This window comes from Eucyclogobius newberryi, unplaced genomic scaffold, assembly GCF_026437365.1.
Source record: "Eucyclogobius newberryi isolate DKJ021-1_F unplaced genomic scaffold, fEucNew1.0.hap1 SCAF_9, whole genome shotgun sequence".
NCBI classification, from domain to species: domain Eukaryota; kingdom Metazoa; phylum Chordata; class Actinopteri; order Gobiiformes; family Gobiidae; genus Eucyclogobius; species Eucyclogobius newberryi.
The window spans coordinates 35815816-35833455 of NW_027316532.1; the positions used below are offsets into that span (position 1 = coordinate 35815816).

General features: G+C 40.4%; 2 protein-coding genes across 6 annotated transcripts in view; one reads left to right on the forward strand and one right to left on the reverse strand.

Annotated features, from left to right (window-relative positions):
• Positions 1–17640, forward strand: part of ralgps2 (Ral GEF with PH domain and SH3 binding motif 2) — a 74201-nt gene that overhangs the window by 40031 nt on the left and 16530 nt on the right. The window lies entirely within an intron of this gene.
• angptl1a (angiopoietin-like 1a) lies at positions 743–16453 on the reverse strand. 2 transcript variants are annotated; one of them, XM_072438603.1, is made up of 6 exons: positions 16257–16453; positions 6633–6871; positions 5905–6525; positions 3540–3733; positions 1852–2122; positions 743–1723 (listed from the first exon to the last, which is right to left on the reverse strand). In XM_072438603.1, exons 2-6 carry the CDS (start codon positions 6820–6822, stop codon positions 1536–1538), a joined length of 1464 nt encoding a protein of 487 aa, XP_072294704.1. In that variant the 5' UTR covers positions 6823–6871; positions 16257–16453; the 3' UTR covers positions 743–1535. The 2 variants fall into 2 exon arrangements, with proteins under 2 accessions (XP_072294704.1, XP_072294703.1); XM_072438602.1 differs by having other exon boundaries at positions 6633–6875.

A 17640-nucleotide genomic window follows, 5' to 3' on the forward strand; every position in this document is an offset into this window, starting at 1 on the left:
ATATATATATAGTTTATGGTTGATTCAGACTAACTGAGCTGACATAATAAATTGAAAAAATACTATTTTTCTAGACTGTGGAGGAAGTAAGCCCCAAAAGGTAACAATAAATTTGAGATTTTTTCATGTTTCCCAGAAGAGAAAACACTTTATGTCCGCTGAACTTTGCCCTTCTATTTTTATGACCTTTCCTCTTTGTTAAAAAGAGAATCCCTCTTTAAACAGGAAATGGAGGTTTAAGGTTCAACTTACCGGTCGTATACAATAGTGTTCTGAAGCCGTGGGGCGGGAGAAGCCCTGGTCATTCAGATGCTGATCAGGCACTCATCAGTGATGAGGGAGCTACAATAGGATTGTGATTGGCCATTACTGGGCTGTTAGGACACAAAGAAGATTCTGTAAACAGACAGGCTGTTATCATGAGGGTCCACCCGGTGGGAAGGGTCTACTCGGAGTAGGATAGATATAGGATAAATATCTGAGCTCTCAGACTAGAGCCACAGATTGAGAATGACTCTTGGATGAGAGTTTGGATGAGTGTCCAGAAACCTTTCCTCTTGATTTTCCTGATTTATCCTCAGGTTATTTTAACTTATTTCCTTTATGCTTTCTCTTTGCAAACTCATTTATTTGCGCTAACTCATCTGCTTCACTTTTCAATTTAACTTTATAGACATGCTTGAAAAATACAAAGTTTGCTCGACTGCACAGTATAATCACCAAAAAAAAAGAAACTCGTCAATATTGAACAAGGAATTTAATTTTCTTTATCAGAACTGTTGATGCATATCCCATCTTCCGTTGCTTTTGTATTTGTGTTAAGAGTGTTTTACTGCATTTAATGGATTAAAATGATACATGATACATAACAGGGGTGGATATGAAGAAGACCCAGAACTACGTTACCCATAAATACATTGATAAATAACAGAAAATGGCAGAGTGACATTTGGCCTGAGCAAGATGAACACCTCTTAAATTAACCTTGAAAAATAGAGCCACATATTTACATACTAAAGCCACCCCTGCCAAACCATTTCATGAAAATACTTAATTGCTTCATTGTAGTTAATGAGTGCAGAACTCTTCCAAGGTTATCAGGGAACCCAAGTGTAAATGCAAATTGAGATATATGGTATTATTATATTGTCAAACAGCAGTATTCAATGCAGGAAATGGGGGCAGGTTCGTGGACAAACAAATTAACATGTACTCAGCTTTTGCCAACCATTTACAATGTCCACAAGAAGTTATAATTAGCTGCTCAGAAGAATGTCTTTTTCAAACACTGATTTTCCCTTTTATTGCAAACCGCCTAAGTCCAACAGATTCGCCGCTGTTGTTTTGAATCTGGAAAGCAGTATCTATTTCGCAAAGATACAGCTGTCAGTCACTATTCTGGTTTGAGTCATAGTTGCTTTGGTATTTATAGGCTGCTCCTGTCTCTGGGAATCTTTTAGTTTACACCATTTATGTGTTTATAATCGGTACAAATGTCCACGCGTTGCTTGCTTTCAGATTATCGCCGGTCAGTTTTAGTCGATTGGTCTTAACATGAGGCGAACAGATTTGAGAGAGTAGAATCCTCCCCCATATTCGGCCCAGAAGACCCCGTCCTGAAACTTGCTGCGGTAGACCCCTCCGCTGTACCATACCCCGTTCAGGTTGGTTTGACCACAGGCATTGTACCACCAGCCGCCCTTATGGAAGTGAGCACAGTTACCTAAATAGAATAGACAAAACTTTATGTTTAGTATCACATTTACATTATATCCAACATAAAATGACTGCATATGTATCTCTTAGGATCTATAAAGTACTATACATATACCGGTAGTTCATTGGTCTCACCTGTAAATGCGTCTTTGTCCCGGTCCAGTGTGGTGAACTGTTTTCCGTTGTTGCTGGTGAAGGAGTCTCCCGCGTTGCCCTGGTACGTCCCCAGTCGGAGCCGGTAGCCCTCGGTCTCCGACTCCAAACGGAAACTGCTGTACTCTGCGTAGACCTTCTTCCCCGTCCAGTCCTCCAACTCAATCATCAGCCTATAGTCGCCTTGTTTGGCCAAGTTGTAGATATTCTCCAGCCCCAGCCAGTGCTCCCCGTCAATGTTGCCAAATCCTTTCTGTTGGCGAGGGAACAAGTCAATGAAGCAGACGTTTAGTAACATTTTCTTTCAGTCAATTGACACCCGGGTTTAGCACTTTGTACACTGGCGCTAACCAAACAAGATGTTAGCCAAAAGATCCAAGAAGTAGGATAGAGTGACGTGAATATGATTTTCCTGGAGAACCGACTGGAGATGTGGCAGCTTAATGTGTTTCCTTTAGCAATTATGGATTGATCAGGTTAACCACTGTCAAATTAAGTGAATAACTTGGAGGTCTTCCCTGTGGTGAACCAACAGACTGCATATCAGCTAGCTGTAATGCTGTAAACAGTATAAATATTGTATACAGTAATACTGTGTTGCTAACTCGCAATCTATATTGTTTGTGTCTCCCTGGTGAATTGGCAACATCACAGGAGATGAAATACACTTTATACAACTCGTGCCAGAAGCAGTGAAACATTGATCCATTGAGTGTGTGGACTGATTTTCAAATTTAGTTTTGGCTGTGACCGACAGTCCCACAGCTATTGAGATTCAAGCCACACTCGACCAAATATTAGCGTTAGCCGTTTTGTAATTTCATCGTTTGGGTCTTTGTTTCAGTTTTATTACTTCCAAGTCTAACCAGGGACCAAGGGCAAATGGAGTATAATTTCCTCTTTGGTAGGAAAGAAAGCCAACTAAAGCCTTTCTGCGTGCATTTTTTTTATAAGTTCTTGGCTGCGACTTGAGTGTGAGGCCATCTGCAGTCTCAAGCTGTTTACATTGGCACTCTCTGAGCCTAAATGAACTGTGAAGATGTGATACCAAAAGCTGTGATTATGTCTTACCAGTGTTTAAGTCCAACATCTGATATTTCTATAAAGATCTGGTGTTACTTGATACCTGTGCCACTGGTGGTTTTAGGCCTTTTTGTTGGTTTTTATGGATCCAGTTTTATTCCTGTTTAAGAATCACTTTAGTTTTGGGCCAACCCCAGACCCGTTTTGTGCTAGTTTTGATTGAGCGGTCAAATCCACTGACCCACAGGTTTGGCGGTGCGATTCCAGCTTCCTCTGGTGAATGCTACTGTGTGAATGTGTGTTAATGTTTGAGTGGTTCCTTCATGTAAAGCGCTTTGAATGTGGAAAAGCGTCTAAATGGGGATTATTTACTATTTTATTCACTTATTTTGTCATCCTGGTGTAGACCTGGTTTTGTTTTGTTTACACATTGTTTAGTTGTCTTTATAAATTGTCATTGTCACACAAAACTTTAACTTCGATTTTGACACATTTTTAAACTTATTTAGGATTTCCTCGTTCAAACTCGTTATTGGTGCAATTTTTTTCTGATTCCATGATTAGTTAAACTCATAATTGTATTCCGTATGTTCATGTGATGTAGTGCAAAGGAATATCAGACACAGTATTCGATGATGTTTACATGCCTTGTAGTTCTCCCAGTTTCTGAAGAAGTTTACAGAGCCATCTTTCCTGCGCTGCAGCACTGTCCAGCCCCCGTTGTCCAGGCTATGTTCACACCAGGCCTGAATGAGCCGCTCGCTGCCCTCAGTCTTCAGCAGGTACATTCCACTGGTGCTGTACCCGGCCTGACGCACCTGGAAGCAGTCTTTGAACGGACCTAGTCACGTGGAAAGCAGGTTTATGAGTTAGACGATCCGTACAGTAACAATAATCGTGTTGAATATAGTGAAACATTAAATAATAAATATGACACCATCCTTTTAAATTAAATATATTTTCATAAAGGCCAATATCCTAATAGCAAATTGTCTCCCAGTGCTTCACAAAAAATATTTTCACCAACAATTAACAGAAAGTCAAATCATAAAAACTCCATCACTTGACTCAACCAGTTTAGGCGTGTAAACTGACAAAGAACAAGGTTCAAACGAACTTGCACTCGAGTCAAAGTCAAGAATCTAAACTTAAAATTACGAGTAGATATCAACCACTACACAATTGTAATGCTCGCAAAATTGAAGCTGATTTTGCAATAACATTAAATTTGCAAGGATCTCGTTAATAACTTTATCATCTTTTCTCAAAGCAGCTTAAGTTATAAACACTTTGATTTCTCCTAGCGTTGCATGCTTTTCCTCTTTTCTTCAAGATGTGCACTTTTTAACTGCATATGCAAAAGTCATCATCATTTCATCTGAAACTGCAGACAGCACAAAGGGAGACTGACATTTGGCCTGAACTCCATGTTTGAATGGATGTATCATGTTGGTTACATTCTTCTGAAAATGTTTCCTTTTGGATGCCTTGTCCAAATCTCCCCGTCAGAAAACATGCTGCGTTTGTGGAAATTAAACCAAAAAATAATAATGTAGTGCAATTTTTAATGTTACACAACTAAGATAGGAGTATTTAATCTTTCTACTTCCATCCTATAGTTGGACTTGATTTAGTCTTAGACTTTAGTTTAAACATTGTGTAGAAATGATTTTCTTCAAAATCGAATGATGATTTCCCCATTCTTTGAACTATCTGTAAAAATATAGTCCATTATAGTGTTGTGATGTTGAACCTAATTCTGTTTAGCCTCTTCCGCTAAAATTGTGCAGCTGTGGCATTGCGTTTCATAGCTTCATTAGCAGCAAGGTAAACCCAAATCTCTACATTTCCTGTTTCCCTTGTGTGACCATTAATTTAAGTGGTTATATTGGCTTTGTGCATAGGAGACCAAATGCATGGCAGAAGATTTCTGTCTTGTCTGGTCTAGAAGCACATGGGGACTCAGTGTATGGCTCCTAAGCAGACATCAAAAACGGCTTATATTTCATGAATATTCCATCTGTACTGTCAACTGATGGGATCAGTTTGTCTCTTTCCTGTCACATATGTAAGATGACTTGACGTAAAAGTTTGACTCCTGGAGAAATAATGACTTTTAAAGGCTACTTTGTTACATATTGTGGTTGGACTTGTTTATTTATAGTTTGTGAACTTGAACAATGTCGACCTAAAGTAGCCTGTGGTGAGCTCTGACCCATTACCCAATTTGTAACTTATGCTAAAGGGAGAAGGGGATATTTCAACTGTAGATAATGAGCCATGTCTTTTACAAGTGGTGTAATAGTTACAACAAGAACGAGGTTTTATGTTGGCTAGAAAGGTAAAAAGGTGGTTTGACCTTTTGGTTGTTTTTTGGAGAGAAGTTGAAAAATGAAAGTGTGTTTGCCATTAAAAATTGAGAGACTACTGTAATGCTAACAGCTGCCTCAGGCCCATTTGTGAGACAATGTTGTGCACATTGACAAGACTTTGAATTCACACAGGATATTTTTGTTTGACTGAAAGTTTAATTTCATGCCTAGTCCCTTTTCTTAAAAGATTGTAAATAAATGTTGCATCTACTGTCAGCTTATTCTGCCATAATAACTGCCAGTCAAAATAGAGCTACCCCCAAACGTATTCAGGAGCCAGCCACTGCCTTTAAAATTGGTTTCACATTGAGCATGATATTCCTCAGATGTGAAGGCCTTACAATAATATGTTATCATAGTCTGGGATTCATACTGTCCGGATCGTTCATACATATCACGGTAAGATCTCTTGTTCCCATGTAGTGATTGAAATGGTGTTCAATGAGATTTTTTTCCACATTTTATACAATTTGGTACATATGTTGTTTTTTAAGCTCGAAGTGGAACTCACAGGAATGTATGATATCACTGCTTCTTCAACTCAGTCTGAGACAAGACATGTTATTGTTTTCATATTCTTAATGGCTGTGTGAGTGAGTTTGTCCAGACGAGGGCTTTTGTTGAGTTTGTTGGGACGTACCTTCAGGTGTGAGAGTGCCATCTGGAGCTGGATTGTCTCCTAAAGGACTTGCAGTGGGAGAGTTCATTCGGGACCCTCGGGGGAAAGCCCTGTTGTTGCTGTTGACTCTCTGTATCTCATTGTTGAAGCGGTGATTGACAGGTAAGTTCTGGGGCACCACCTGGACCAGAGGTGGGGCAACGGGCAGCTCACTGCGCCCTATAGTCCTCATGCACTGCTCCTCCAGCGCAGTGATGAGCACAGATTGGTTGTTAACCACCGCGGCCATGTTGGAATAGCGGGTCTCCAGCTCCTTGTATCGGGAGGCGAGCCGCATCATCTCTGAGGTCACATTCAGGACGCGGTTCTCCAGCTGGGCCAGCTCCAGAGAGTTGTCCCGTTTGCGGATGATCTCATGCAGCAGCTGCATGTAGAGCTGGGTCACCCTGGAGTTCATGTTCCTGCTCTCCTTCCTAAGCAGCTTCATCTCATTCACCAAGTTCCCATCCACATCCACCACCAGCTGCAGCGTCTCTATCTCACGCCGCTGTTTGCTGAGCACTTCCCGCACATCTGCAATGTCCATACGGGTCACCCGGTCCTTGTCTGGCTCCGGGCCTGTGGTGCTGGCACAGATCGGGCCTGTTGACAGACATGAAATATTAGGGAGGTTGTACAAGGAAATGAGAGCGAAGTCAAACACAGGCAGATATATGGCTCAAACTAAAGCGAAGAATAACTTTGTGGACCTGTGATCCTTTGCTCAGGCACCAGGAATGTATAGGAACATTTTTTAGCATCAGGAGCAATGGGAGCTCGTTTCCTCCGCTGCAGGGATGGCTCCCTGCTTCTGTGGGCTTCCCTGGAGGTCCGGCAGTAACTTTGATCCCAGACGGAGAGGCAGAGCAGGGAACACAGAGCCCACATCAGCCCCTGCATCGCTGCTGCTGCTCAGGATGAACACTACCGGGCTTCTCCAGTACCAGGCCTCTCTGAAAACACACAGAAAGTTCATTTGCCAGCAATGTTGATGTATATGCATTCAATGTTTATTAGGCTCGCCTGAGTGCAGCCAATTAGTACCACATGACTTAATCAAATAGTATTTGACGTTACAAATCACAAATACACAAACCATCAGCAACTGTTTAGAAAATGGTTCTCTCGGACTCCAGTAGCACATTAGTCAGCTCATTATTTCACATGGGGCTGTTTATGGACTGAAAGATGACTACTAATAAAAGGCAGAAGGTCTGCTTTTTGTTCTGGACCAACCTACTTTTGAAAAACATTTTCTGCTGTTCTGTTAAATAACCCTCTTACTACATTGAGAGTTGATTCATTGTTGAAAACTCCCATAAATATTAGTGTACATTTACGTGATCCATTGCCTCGTTTTATTCTTCTTCATTTGGAACAAGGCATTGATAAATGGCCCCGTTTACTTAAACATTCAAACAACAGCCCAACTCTTAGCAGCTCTAAAACAAACTAAGATTCCTAAGTATTTACATATTCAGTGTCAGGTCACTAAGCACTTGACCTGTGAGTGTACCATGAGCACAAGTGTGTTGATAATCCTCCCTTGAAACCCTGTTGCCTGTTTGCAGGTCTCCGCTCAGAACAAATTGACCTCATATTCCCCACATCTCCGAGGCAGCACAAATGAGCTCCCCCTGTGACTCCTGCTTCATCCATCCAACTGGAACTTACGGAGAAGTCCACCAGGCCCAATCTGTGTTTCATTTTAGACTTATTAGAAACACGCAACATAACAACTGCTAAAATGTATTATTTATCTGCGCATACATGCACTAAGACTCAATATACCCGTGTGTATTCAATAGACACTTCAATATTTGTCATACAGAGCAGTGGTTCTCAAACTTTTCACACCAAAAACTGCCAAGTAAATATTTGGCTTTCAGATTACCACCAGATTTTAACAATAAAAGGACAATAAAAGGATTCAAGTCTAAACCACAGGGATGGACCTTATCTTAAATGGAACTATACCATTGTCAATGTAGTTCTAGTACTAAGTAAGCTCTAACCCAAAAGAGGGAAGAAATTGAAAGTATAATGTGTAATAAGACAAAGGCAGCGAGAGGAGCCTGCGTACCAGTTACAGAAACCAGTTTGAAAACATCTGAAAGTGCAATATAAAGTAGTCATTCGAACAATTAGAATATGCATAAACTATTGCAAAAGGAGAGTCCAATAAAGCCATGGAAATCCACCAATTTATGACTACATATAGCTTTAACTCTCATGATTGTGCGTCACCGGGGTCTCCACAGACATGTATACTGGTCACCGGGGTCTCCACAGACATGTATACTGGTCACCGGGGTCTCCACAGACATGTATACTGGTCACCGGGGTCTCCACAGACATGTATACTGGTCACCGGGGTCTCCACAGACATGTATACTGGTCACCGGGGTCTCCACAGACATGTATACTGGTCACCGGGGTCTCCACATACTGGTCACCGGGGTCTCCACAGACATGTATACTGGTCACCGGGGTCTCCACAGACATGTATACTGGTCACCGGGGTCTCCACAGACATGTATACTGCTCTAGTTAGCGCTCCAACTTTAGATTTAGCAAGAGTTGTCTGACTGCGCTGATCTACTTCTCTCCTCGTCTATTCTTCTTTATAGTAAGTTTCCAATGCTTCTGCCACAAGACGTCATTGTGGTTCATGAGGAATGCTGGTACTCTGTCACTTGGAACGGCTATAAGAATATGCACAAGTAGGTTACATAATCTGACAAATGTGTGCAGTTGTGGCAGAATTCTTAGCAGCACTAAAGGAAAATTCATCTTGCTTTAATATTGCCATTTTGTCATTTTTAGAATCATCAAGAAAACGAATACTTCTACATTTGCTGTACTCTTCTACTCAATAAGACACACGGCAAAATCACTTGAGTAAAAGTATATTTTCCTTTCATGAAAATAGTGTTGATACATTGCATAGCTACACAATGTAAAAAGCGTACAAGGAATATTTACAGTTTTTTTCCAGACGCTTAAGTGCTTGTGTGTCCATCTGTTTGATGGAATGTCTATCTAGAAACATAATTCATTTTCATGGCTTTGAGGTTTTCTGGCCAATAGTGTATGGCAGTCTTGCCAGGTACTGTATCCTTGTTGAACTCCCATATTTAATAGTTTTAGCAGTAACATCAATGTGTCTTTACTTCCAAATGTCTGCTTTCTTTTTCCCTTCTTTAGACCTAGTCAGCATTATCACACAGTCTTGATCTACAAACCACCAGTGTCTCTTCAGGGGTATGGATATAGAAAGTGACTTTACAGCTTATCCATCAAGCGTCACCTCATTTATTTTACAATTTCTAGTCGTCATCTTGTTCTCTGGCTCAATTTCTCGTTCCGCCGGAGCCATATTTTGTATTGTGCTCTGGAACTTGTAGTGCTGCTTGATTTTCATGGGACGTCCAACAAATCAAAGGCATTCCTACCAACACCAAAAGGTCACAGAGTGTTGTCAAGGTTTACAGTGTGTTTCTTAGAACAAGATTTGTTTTCAGCCAACAAAATACGGTAGAATATATGGCAAAATACATTTGATTACACATTTCCAGTTTGATACCGATCCTAATAGTTAATAGCAATAGCAAATCAATAACGAAACGTGATTAAATAAAAACAATCTTCAACCTTTTTGGGCTAACAATTCACAGAGATTGAAACTACAGGGAGTTTCAGATCAAAACTGGGTCACCTTCCTGTCTCCGCATCTTTAACATATTTTTAGGGTTTAGTCACTTTATTGAATGCATTCCCACAACATATGGCAAACCTCTCCTTCATTTAATACGTCTGTCTATACATCCACTTGTCACCTTGAATCGCTCTAAACGTTCATAAATACAGCCAGTGTGATGTGTGATAGATGTCATTTTTCATAATAAGGCTTACTGTTTCATTTGGCTTAGTGCAGCTGTTAACCTGCGGTGCGTTTGCTATGACCTAAAGGCCTCCCGTCTACTGTGTGTTTTGGCAATAGTTTTAACTCAATTCGTCTCCGAAGTGCACGGCAGGGTCCACGCTAGATTAATTATAGTAAAGGGCCAAGAGTCATGTGCCTGTGGTCTTTTAATTGTCCCAACTCGCCGCTCTCTGTGTATCTTTAGTCCTCTGATGTATTCTGTCATGACTGAAAGAGCAGTAGGTTATTTCACTTCTTCTCTTACACTTCACCTTCAAATACTACTACTGAAGTCGCTATTTCATATACTTGCATATAAGTATACTTTCATATAAGTATTGTCCGTTTCTGATATTAAACAAGAGTTGGACCATTTGTTTAGTAATTGAATTGAGCTCAAAATACCACCGTCCCTCTTCTTTCTATTTCTTGATCATCTATATTAGTAATCTGATATGTTTATGCCGCAGACCGCTGGTAGTCTTCACTTAGAATGCTTATTATCTGCAAGTTCTGTGATGTTTTGTCTAGACATCTAATGGGACTGGTAGCCTCATGGACGGGAGGTTCCACCATATGCAATCAGTTTGTGTAACTAACCAACTCCAGAATATGTCTACAGTCGGATGTTTATTTTGCACTATTTTTGTCAGTTTCTTGTTACTTCCTTTGGTTGAAATAGCCCAGGGTTGAGGCTAATGCCAAGAACACTGCATAAAATGTGTTCTGAAAGTTGGAAGGAAATGTAAGGAAATTACCAAACAACTCATTAAGCCAACAAAGCTAATGCTAAAGCTTGTCAGGAAATTGGTTGTTTTCCTTCATTAGTTGGGCGCAAGTTAAGAAATGCAGTGGTAAGTTTTGGCTTCAGGTTTCACACTAAAGAGCACCTGAAAGTTTAGGTTTGATCCACAGAAGAAAATGGTGAATCTGTCAAACTTGAGCTAAAACTTATATCAACTATTTTCATTTCAATGCAAACATTTAATGTGAATCCATGCTAATTTGTGGTTTCAGTGCGGTTGTAAGAACTCGAGCACATGAGTGACAGTGATAATTGATGGTCTGGCAGGCAAATGGTTATCAATCTGCCCTAAACCTTTGCTTGGTCTGATTTAAGCTAGTTTAGTCCTTGATTAGACCTCGGGTTTAGTTCTGGTTTAGAGACCAGGTTTAGTTCTGGACCAGGTTTAGTTCTGGTTCTGAGGTGGGTGTTGGAGCAGAACAGAGCATTTCTTCGCTAGACTTTTGGAAACCCGACGGGCTCAAGCCAGGCACAGGACACTCTCAATTGAGATTGTTATTGCTAGATTTTTTTTGTGTTTTGAAGATCTTTGGTCATGGCTCGTCTCTTACGGTGATTTACCAATTCTGATGTCAGTTTGCAGGCTGATTGATTACTCTTCAACACGCCAGGAAGAAATACTTGGACAAAAAAACAGTACCGTGTATTTATTTATTTATTTTTTTCATAGCCAATGTATTTCTCAGTTTCAAAATCCCTTTCTTCCACTCTTTTTTGCAAGCACTTCCATCTGGAGCTTCACACTTTCTCATTGCCTGTCCAATATGTCCACAAAAGCACATCGCATCCATCACTGTTCTAAAAAGAACTGCTGGAAACAAGAGGACAAAATGGGATGAGTTTTGGGATGAGACGAAGCAATTACAATTGTGTTGTTATCTTGTGTTACTAAGCAGTGTTCCTGGTAACATAAGATTTACGTTACTAAGAACTCTGGCTGTTGACATAATAAAAAGGAACTGTAAGGCACATGGAAAAAGGACATAAGCAAAATGGATTTATAACATATTTAATACATATTTATTAAAACTTAGCTTTTTATATATTGCTTCATTCTGTATTTTTATATTATAACTCGTTGTAGGAGCTAGCTTATTGCTATAATTAACAATACAATGTCGGAACCAATAAAAAAAAACATTAGTGATTGGATTTCTACATTCACAAATCAAACAAACCATGACATATGACCAACAAAGTGTAGTTTGAGGACATTTAACTTGAAAGCAACCTGTAGAAAAAGTGAATATACCATATTTATCTCCTTGAAAGTCAAAGTTAAAGCTGGATAAGATCCCTGGTGAACTAAAAGTAATAAAGCGGCCATGAGCACATTTATTTACATGTCAGTCAATGCTCAAGACTTTTGCCTTTGCCACCCACTTGTCTCTCCCCTGATGCATATTATTATTATTAGACTGGGAGCCCCCAAAGCCCCACGGCACTGTGCCCCCCCATCTGTTCCCCCCGTGCCGCAGTGAAACTCCAAACATGTGGGCTGATGTTGGGGCCAAAGGTCAACATGTGAGGTACGCTGTGAGTGTGTGGGATTAGGGTGCAGCTTGGCCCCACCTTTCCTGTGTTTCTCCCCCATCCTGAAATGTTGCAATCAATCGGCCTTTGTAGAGGGAGAGGCCTTTCAAACACGTACAAACAGCAGTGCACAAACTGTGGGGTCTTGTGCGCTCAGAATCCACCAAAAGGAGGCGGTCTTTGCATCTGTCAAAACCTTTAAAGATATGGACCAACACCACCCAACACCACCCAACACCACCCAACACCACCCAACAACCAGGACCAGCAGGGAATCTTTGTACCGCCCTCAATTTAAAGACAAACGCACAGAAAACCAGCCACTCACAGAATGATAACTCAAAGTTTGATATGAACTCCGCAATTTAAACTGAATTGAAATGCATGTAGTTCAAGCGAAATAAACAATTCTTGAAAAAATAACACTTGATCGTCTGCAAAACAAAGCCGGGCCATTTTGAGTGTTAGATTTAGAAATGGCTCTTGTGCTCTGGTTTTGAATGTTTTTGTCAGAAGATCGCCCGCTGCATTGTTTCTAATTACTTGAGATTTGGTAGAAATTGCTGATACTTCAATAAAAGTAAAGTTTTTTTTCTTGTTTTGCTCACTTGGCAGGTTTAGTTTAATTCTTCACAGACCAAATTAACCTGTAACACGACACTCTACTTTGAGCCAACACGAGCAGCTGCTTTGAAGTAGTGTCGGGACAGAGTGGAGAGCCAGACAGAATTAAACTATGGCTTGCACATGTGTTGCTGGACAGTCTCTAATGTCCAATACTAACTGTACATGCACTAGTATTCCACTAAGCCACACCTTGTTCCCTTTCACATGCTTAGTGTTAATTAAATCAGCATTGCAAAGCACAGCAGTCCTCACCTCCTTCTGGCCCACTTATGTGTGCCTCTCTTGACCTTTCCAATGACCCAATTGGACCTCAAATGACCTCAGTTCAACTGTTTCCATACCTTCATTAGGGGTATTCTCAAGAGGCATCACCATGTTGTGACCAACAATCTGTACTTTTCACAGGATAAGCCCTTTGCATCCTTTTATTTGAAGAATGTGGCCAATCTGATGTTGTTTTTGTGGTTGTGTTTAACTGCTTGTGGTCAGCTCTGCGTCAGTATTTGTCCATCTGTGTCACTAAGACACCCACAGATATCCATGGGTTTCAGAGTGATGAAAATCCAACAATTCAAAAGTCCTCAAAATATCACCTATAATCAGGATGCATGAAGAAACTGTATATGTAGTACTTTTGATGTTATACTCTTACGTAAGTATAACTTTAAAGCATCCTGATTTTTACTTATTGTAATTGATCACAGGGCTCAAAGTCGGGTCGTATATCACTGGCATTCAAGTCCAAGTTGAGTCCCAGTTGAACCCCAAGTCATCAAAGTAGTGACTCGGGTCTGACTTTAGTCCAAGTCACTCGTGTTGTCTAATACTAACATTTCAAACTCGATTTTCACTAACCCAAGGAATAGATTCTATTCTTGAAACAGATTTCAATACCACAATGATCATTTTAAAAATGCTCTTAAAAAAGTACATACTTTAAGATTTTTCTCAATAAATTAACTCAAATTTAGCATTAATACTTAGTTTTAGTATCAATGTCTGATTTTTGATACTTTTGACAGTCACGAGGTTCAAACAGCTGCTGGTATTGACTGCAATGCTTTTGGGCTACATACATTTGACACAAACCTTTACTAGTACCTCTGGTAATGGCATCAATCAAATGTCTGCGTCTTGAGATAAGATCACATTGTCGTGTGTCTGTGGATGAGTTTACACACGACCTTGGTTTAAACTATCGGATACGATTGGCCGCCTGCCCACTGCCCTTAAACCACGGTCAGCTGGTGCACAGTTTGCCATCAATCTCCCACTGAGTCACAGTATGGCATGTGACAGGTCCTCTGCGCTAACGGCCTCGCATGCTCTACCTGATCCCACCTTTTTATTGACTTGTCCAAGGATTGTTAAAGTTTTTAAAGGAGGCAACGCTTCAAAGGAGATTTTTGCTATGATTTACAGTCGAAGGTGAAGGTTAAGGGCATATGCATTGGTTGTAATGACCCATAACAAGGCTTCATAGTTTCAAGTGAGCGCTGAAGCTAACGCTAAGCACAAAATGTTCTGGATACATCTCAAACAGCTGTGCCTTTATCTTTGTTATGTTGGACTTTCTTTCCCTGGCTGAATTATTTAGTTATTGAGATTTTGATTTACTACAGCAAGAACAAGAAAGCCAGTGAAATGTGTTTTATGGTTTTGCCAGTATTTATTTTTTTCTACCTCCAAGTTTATGCGTCCGAATGGTGGACAGAATAGCCAAATCATTAAAACATTCATTCAGTTATCATAGACATAACAAAGTGTGAAATTTGAAGTACTGATGCAACTTTGTGTGCAACGACTATTTGACACACAAGGCCTATTTGTTCAGCAGCACAATGTTCTCAACTGGGAGTGTTCATACGATAATATTTGAGTTTTGCCATGAAATTAGAACGCTATTGCTATTTTCAGGTTCATTGTGATTGCTTCTACCCACCTCCGTGTTTCAGAGTGTGCGTTGGACTTGCATGGCCTCCCTTGTCGCGGTGGTTTGCAGTGTTCACAGATGTGGCTTTGTTGGGAACGGGGTATTTTCCAGAGATCCCAGCACAGGACCGTGACATAAGTGAAAACATTCGGGGATAATGATACTGGAAGTGATATGAAAGTGCAATATATTATTATTGATATTGTTAAAAGTTCAAAGTGCTGCTCAAGATACGAGGTGGTTATGGTTGAGTTTTTTTGTCATTAAAGTTTGCCCCCGCGGAAACCTTATATCCTCGCTGAAACATTTTGTCTTTCACGTTACAGTAGGGTGTGAGGGCAAGGTGCAAGTGCCAAAAGATTTTTAACAATGACGAGATAAGAGATGAGAGGAAAGATATGAAAATATATGGTTGTTGTCATCGTTGTAAGCTGTTCCCTTCATCTAATGTTCTTTACCTCTGTCTCATTATATTTGTACGCATTTGTATTATCATCGTCTTGAATCTAATATTTGACATTGAACAGAGAAATAACAATTTAGTTTTCACATAAATAGCCACACTTCAACGATATATTTAAAGCGGCGCATTCACTCGTCGCTCGAGCGTTTGCACCGTTATCCATACATGATCTCATTTCTATACTGGCCAGTGCCGAGTGCCATGTCACCACCTCGTTACGGCTAATATTATTGATCTAACCTTCAGTCCCGCAGGTTAACCGGGCCCTCCTGTCAAACGGTGCTGTATTAAGAAACCCAAAGCCAAGGATAATATACACAACTCGCCCCCACATCTCTACAATCTCTACATCTGATCAGATCCGTCGGCTCCTAGTGTTTTTTCAAGAAGGTAGCGGTGATGTGGCCCTACTTTTCCCGCTCCTGTCAACTTCTGCACTTTTCTCTGACTAGACTACACTTTTATTTGGCTAAGAGCTATCGGAGCGGATGAATGAATTGAAACATTACTCATGGTATGTCTGCCACATGTTTCAATGTTGTTCTTCTTTGATACAATAGAGTAGTTTTCATTCTCAAACATCTGTACGTGATCTTTTTGTGGCACCTGAACTTTTGCCGCTGGAACTTTTCTTTTTTGCTCTCCATGTGCCCAAAATATGTTCATCCCTGATTAATCTCAGTTTAGTCATATCCAAGCCTTGATTTAATCCTGTTTTAATCCTGATTTAGACTTGGTTTTGTCCTGATTTAGAGTTCTTTTTAAAACTTTTTTTAATACCCGTGTTAGTCCTGGTTTAATCCTCCATATGGCTACTTTTATTTATATTTTTTAACTGTCTAAGATGATCTTTTTGCCTATATCTTTCTATTACACTATAAAATAATAAAATAAAGAAGCATCTTTCTCTGTGTCCCCAAATCCCGTTAACACAAAATGTCCTAACCTCTCAACCAGAGCCTTCCCAGCTGTTCACACACACACACACACACACACACACACACACATGCACTACAACCAAGCAAAACAAAGTACTCCACATATCTACCTTGTTATTTGACGTAGTAGCACTCTCTCCCTTCGATTGTCGCTTTCACCTCTGTAGCGTCTTCATTGCGGCCCACTTTAGTCCACTTTAGTCCTTCCACTCATACTTCTCAGCTGTCCTTGGTATGAGGCATGGTTCAAAAGCCGGATACTTCCCAACAACACACTGCACGCTCACAACTGATGCCTTGAGTTTTTCACAAAGGAGGAGGAGAGAGGAGAGCGGGGCAGAGGGGGCGAGGGTGTGGGAGCACAAGATTGTTCAGGGTTTTTTTTTTTCTTGTCGAGTTGTCCGGCCCACTCTGATGTCACTCTCATGGAAAAAGACTAGAGAAAAAATAGTGTAAGTGGTCCAAGTGGTTTCCTAACCCCTAAAAAGACACAAAGCTTTGTGTTTATTGTTTAAATTTTATTCCCATAATCCTTCATTTCCGTAGCCACTGTTTGGACTTATTTGGATGCAGTTGGAGTTTCGATGCAGTTTCCTGTGGCGCTTGAAAGAACTTTAACGTAATGAAATAAAGTACATTTTTATTGACTTTTTTTTGATTGATTTTTTATTTTTCATTCTGAGGAACAATTTGTGTCTATAACGGAGTGGTCATAAAAGTATTATATAGCTTGGTATCAAAGGTCAAAAACCAGATGTGCTTAACCGTCCAGAGCGATACACGAGAAAAAAGTATATAAAGAGTAAGCAAAAGGCTCGGCTGTGATCCAGAATACACACTTGCAATTAGATTTGTTTATTTTCCTGACACATGTGAAACAGAAGAGCTCATTGGTCGTCTATCAAATCAAATTTCTCTTCCCTCAGATTAACAGTCTTTTATGCTTTGCTAATTGATTCCGCAGAAATTTTTCAGCGACGTTTTTCAGTCCCTGCTTTTTCCTTTCCCCCCTTGTAAGCAGACGTTTTGATACAGACCAAGTCCCAGTACCTAAACATGGCCGCCACTTTGAGTCAATGGCCATGCTCATTGGTGTGCGTCTCCAGTTTAACCTTGGTACACTGAAAAACACTGAAAACAGGCAAAAATGGCTACAAAATCAATCAATCAATCAACCAACCAGAGCAGTCCGTTTTTACATTACGCTCTATGGAGAAAATGCTTTCTTTTTTAAAAGCTGTTCCATTGGACTCACGACAGCTTTAACCACGCCCCCGAGCCTGTCCACCTGGCAGTCACACCCATCTGACCAGACTGATACTGCTCTGTATGAAAAATACAGACAGCTGTCATTCTGGACTTTCTAGACAAAGGCCATTCATGATGAGGATGAGAGTCGAAACGTTTGGAGTCCAGATGACGACAACTGAATCTTTTTCTACCTTGAGTTCAATCTTTGTTTCATCAGACCAGACATTTTTGTTTCTCATGGTC

Excerpts from the sequence above, each read along its gene's own strand:
- angptl1a (XM_072438603.1), bottom strand. The coding sequence starts at position 6,822 with ATGCAGGGGCTGATGTGGGCTCTGTGTTCCCTGCTCTGCCTCTCCGTC. Across the intron at positions 6,526-6,632 it reads GCCTGAGCAAAGGATCACAG|GCCCGATCTGTGCCAGCACC; the intron begins GTCCACAAAGTT and ends GTCTGTCAACAG. Across the intron at positions 1,724-1,851 it reads GGACAAAGACGCATTTACAG|GTAACTGTGCTCACTTCCAT; the intron begins GTGAGACCAATG and ends TATTCTATTTAG.